This window comes from Impatiens glandulifera, chromosome 4 (assembly GCF_907164915.1).
Source record: "Impatiens glandulifera chromosome 4, dImpGla2.1, whole genome shotgun sequence".
NCBI lineage: Eukaryota > Viridiplantae > Streptophyta > Magnoliopsida > Ericales > Balsaminaceae > Impatiens > Impatiens glandulifera.
In genome coordinates, this window is record NC_061865.1 from 2,508,138 (window position 1) to 2,513,301 (window position 5,164).

At 33.3% G+C, this 5,164-nt stretch overlaps 1 protein-coding gene across 1 annotated transcript; it reads left to right on the forward strand.

Annotated features, from left to right (window-relative positions):
* Nucleotides 1-2,223: 2,223 nt before the first annotated feature.
* Nucleotides 2,224-4,716, forward strand: LOC124935891 (aspartic proteinase A1-like). Its single transcript, XM_047476324.1, has 12 exons — nt 2,224-2,581; nt 2,686-2,715; nt 2,809-2,903; nt 2,998-3,110; nt 3,188-3,356; nt 3,449-3,488; nt 3,635-3,699; nt 3,779-3,895; nt 3,967-4,161; nt 4,233-4,352; nt 4,447-4,544; nt 4,632-4,716. The coding sequence occupies exons 1-12, from the start codon at nt 2,224-2,226 to the stop codon at nt 4,714-4,716; spliced, it is 1,485 nt and encodes a 494-aa protein (XP_047332280.1).
* The last annotated feature ends 448 nt before the right edge of the window (nt 4,717-5,164 follow it).

A 5,164-nucleotide genomic window follows, 5' to 3' on the forward strand; every position in this document is an offset into this window, starting at 1 on the left:
AGATTCAGAGCCAATATCGTTTAGAGAAGCGATGAAGATTAAGGAGAGAATCAAATGGAAGCGTGTTATGGCGGAGGAGATGACATCGCTTGACAAAAATGAGACATGGGAATTAGTTGACAAACTCAAGAGTCAGCGAGTGGTTGGTTCAAAGTGGGTGTTCAAATGAAAAAAAGTGTAGAGGGGTAATAACAAAGCATGGTTTAAGGAAAAATTGGTAGTTAAGGGTTTTACACAACGCGAATGAGTCGACTTTAACGAGATCTACTCCATGGTAGTGAAACACATGTCCATTCATGTGTTGCTCGCTATAGTGAATCAGTTTGGTTTGGAGCTCGAGCAAATGGATGTAAAGACAAAACTTTTAATGGGAACTTGGATGAGAAGATCTTTATGATGCAGCCCGAGGGGTTCGTCAAACCCGGTCATGAAAGAAAGGTATGTCTCCTTAAACGCTTGATTTATGGTTTGAAACAATTCCAAGACAATGGTACTTTTGTTTTGATGATTTTATGGTTCGTAACGATTTTGTGAGGAACAATTTCGATAGTTGTGTTTATATCAAGTGGGTTGATGGTTATGGGGTCTTTCTATTGTTATACATGGATGATATGTTAATCGCATTGGGAAATAAGGAAGAAGTTCACAAGGTCAAGAGTTTGCTAGGGAATTATTTGAGATTAAGGATATGGGACCGAGAAATAAAATTTTGGGATGGTGATTGAGCGGGATTAGGAGAAAGGCTCCATGTTCGTGTCTCAAAACGATTACCTTTGAAAAGTGGTTGCCAAGTTTGGGATGCCTGGCGCTAAGGCGGTTCAAACACCATTAGCTACTCATTTCAAACTCTCCTCAAAATTATCACCCAATATCGAGGAAGAAAAAATGAGAATGGAAAACACCCCATATGCGAGATGTCGGGAGCTTAATTAATGTATGTCATGGTATGTACGCAGCCCAATTTTTCACGCGGTTAGTCTTGTTAGTCGATTTATGGCCAACCCGGGGAAAGAACATTGGGAGGCGACGAAATGAGTTCTCCATTACATTGGAGGATCCTTAAATGTCAGTCTTTGTTTTAAATGGGCGGGTGTAGGGAATGATATGTTGAGAGGATATGTTGAGAGGATATGTTGATGCTGATATTGCAGATGACTTGGACAAGTGATGGTCCCTAACGGGATATGTGTTTACCCTATTTGGATGCTTGGTAAGTTGGAAGGTACAATTACAATTTGTAGTTGTCCTTTCAACAACGGAAGCCGCCAAGTATATCGCTATGACGGATGGTGTCAAGGAGACACTTTAGTTGAAGGGTCTCGGGTGAATTTGTGGTGAAGCATGATAAAGTGGAGTTGTTCTGCGATAACCAGAGCACCATACACGTCTAAGAACTCGATCTTTCACGAGCGCACAAAAATAAAGTAAATTATGAAATTTGATTACTAAAATTTAAATTTTAAAAAAATTAAAAATGAAAAATGAAGGTGAACCTAAAATTAATTAATTTTCAACCAAAAAAAATATTCTACCCACCAAACTTAGGGCATCACAGCTCTTTGGTCGATTCTGATAGGTACCTTAAAATTGTTTAGAACGAAAACAAAATTTTGCCTATTAGAAGAAAATATATTTTTAGGTTTTTAAACCTGATAATAGACCTATTGAAAGAGCATGTCGCCCAAACAATACTTAGACTTTACACTAATATTTGTAAGTCATTTGTTAGTCATGTAATCAAATGATACATAATTCTATTTGCTTTAAGAAGTACATTAAATACTATATGTACTTTTATTAGTTAAATGAAAAGTTTGTCGATGAAGAACGGCAATTTATTACCAAACGAGAGATGATGGGAGAAATTTGACTTAAAATATCGAAAAGTTAATAATTTGAAAAAAATTGAAATGGTCGGATTCAGAGAATATAAACCTAAATCTGGTTCATTTGCTTTACTGATACTTTTCGTCGTCATTTTAACCCGATCAACCAGTGAACGCCACCTTTTCATCAGCATTCAGCAAAAACTACTTTAGGAGAACAATTTAAGCTCTAGAAATGTCGATATATATCCATCAACATCGATTCATTGCGTCTTCGTTTTGCTACGGAGGAGGCGTCTGTAGGTGATCAGCAATCTTATATATATATACATGTCGTGTCAGTTAATTAATTAGTCGATTTCTGCATTTTCTGAATCAACTTTTCAGGTGATCAAGCATGGGAACAAAGTTTAGTGCAGCAGTTATCACTCTTTTTCTTTCATCCCTCCTTCTTCAACAGGCGTTTTCTGAATCCAACGATGGAATCGTTAGAATTGGACTCAAAAAGTTTAAGTTAGATGAAAACAACCGGATCCCTGTTCAGATTACCACGCAAATACTGGATTCTCAAAATGCTGACGGCATTGTAAAGCTAACGAATTTCATGGACATGCAGTACTATGGTGAGATTTCAATCGGTACACCACCACAGAAATTCACTGTGCAATTTGATACAGGAAGCTCTAATCTGTGGATACCTTCCTCAAGAAGGTGCTACTTATCTGTAAGTTTGATCATATATCATTCATACAAATTTTATTAGGGGAGAAAATTGTGTTGAATTTGCCTCTGTTTCTCCTGCAGCGTTGGTGTTTCTATGTCCCTCGTTTAAGAACATATAAGAAGAACAAATACTATGCCCGTCGTTCAAGAACGTATAAAAAGAACGGTTGGTGTCTGTTGCAACTTTTATAGAAATAACTTCATGTAAGCAGGAAGGTGATATTGAATTGAAACATAATAATGTTGCTGTTTTGCACAGGAACATCTGCTGAGATACACTATGATTCAGGTTCAATAGCTGGCAGGTTTAGCCAAGACAATATTTTAGTTGGTGGTTTAACAATCAAGAATCAGGTTATTATATATATACAACATTAGCCTTTCATAGATTTTCCAAATCATAATTTCTTTAATACTAATACTATACTTAAATTCTCTACAACTACAGGACTTCATTGAAGCAACAAGAGTGTCCCGTTCTATATTTAAGTTTGCTAAGTTTGATGGCATTCTTGGCCTTGGATTTCGGGAGCTAACAGATTATGGTGTTGTTCCAATATGGTATGCACTATCTATGTAAAAACAAAATTTGTTGTGATATTCATTTTAAGATAAGGAGTAACCTCTCATATTTGCAGGTACAACATGATGAACCAGGGACTGATTCGGAATCCAGTGTTCTCATTTTGGCTTAATAGAAACGCAAAAGAAGAGGAAGGAGGTGAACTTGTGTTTGGTGAGATTGATCCAAAGCATCACAAGGGGAGCCATACTTATGTCCCTGTGACCCACAAGCCTTATTGGCAGGTTGTGAAACTTATATATATATTTTTAATGTGTATATTTTTAATGTGTATGGTTGTTTCCTTTATAACCTTATAATGTGTTTGATCTTGTAGTTTGATATGAGTAATGTTTCAATCAATGGTCAATCAATAGGTAAGTTCTTTCATCAATCATTCATAAAAGAAGAGGTCATTTCTTAAACTAAGAGATAGTGTGTAATGGGAAGTCATGTTGGTGGTATGAAAAAGAAAGAAAAAGAGAGAACATGTCATTTATTGATTATTTAGTACATTTTGAAGGTGTTTGCAGATCTGGTTGTTCTGCAATTGCGGATTCTGGAACTTCTTTGTTGGCAGGTCCAACGGTATGTGAAACTGAAAAAGAGTTTTAATTTGTTGTTAATATAATGGCCGATAAATAATAAATTATTTTTATAACTGTAGACTGCTATTACCATGCTAAACCATGAAATTGGAGTCAAGGGAGTAGTAAGTCATGAATGCAAGTCAATTGTTAAAGAGTATGGACAAACCATTCTGAAAATGCTCCTAGAAGAGGTTGTTATTTTTCTTATTAAAATTTGATTTTTCTTAAAATACACAAATTCTAATATTGTCTTAACTTTTAATAGGCTAAGAAAATTTGTTCCCTAATTGGATTATGCCCAGTTAATGGAACTAAGCGTATCGAGAAAAATAGTAATAGAATAACATCACATGTTTTCTCTATCGGCATGTGCGATACTTGTGAAATGATAGTTGTGTGGATGGAGAGTCGGCTAGTGAAGAAACAAACAAAAAATGATATTTTAAACTATGTTAATAAGGTAAATGTTTATTATTCTCAATTAAAATCATTTAAATTAACATTATAATCAAAAAATAATGTTTACATCAGCTCTGTGATTCACTGCCAAGACCATATCAAGCATCAACTGTGAATTGTTCACAAATTTCCTCAATGCCTATAGTTTCGTTTTTAATTGGTGGTAGAAAATTTTCCCTCTCGTCTAAGGAGGTAAATACATATCTATCTTATTTTACCTTAATTGTTATATATTTTGTGCTCTTATTGAACTTGTTGATAAAATATTTATTTTGTCCTAAATTAGTATATATGGAAGATGGGAGAAGGTGCTGCTGAAGAATGCAAAAGTGGCTTTATTTCTTTGGATGATAATTTTAATTTGCCTCCTTATAAACCCTTTTGGTTTGACACAATCTCTCCTCTTTTTTTCTAAAATGAAAATAAATAAATAAATATATTGATAAATTTATATTAATGTGTTCTATGAAGGATTTTGGGGGACATATTCATGGTTCGTTATCATACCGTATTTGACTTTGGAAGATCGAGAATTGGATTTGCGGATGCTGCATGATAATAATAAACACATATTTGTTAACTTCATTTATGTTTACAATAATGTTTGGGGTAAATTTATTCCATTTACAATATTTATATTGAGTATATTATCAATTAAAATATTCTTTATGATTAAACATGCATTAAAACTCATTTATTCATATCTTTTATCTCTTTTTTAACATATTTTAAACTAGAATAGTCACATTATCAAGAACTATGATAGAGAATTGTAAGTCAAATTTAATAAAATAAAATATATTAAATAAAAACCAAAACATTTAAAAATAATTAAATAAAATATTAATGTCGAACTAATTTGACTATCGAATTTTAACGAATTGATAATTTTAAATACCGAATTTTTGAAAATCGATAGTCAAAACTCTTAATTCGATGAAATTCGGTAATTAAATTAATTAAATATAATTTTTTATTTTTAAATTTATAATTTATAATGCCAA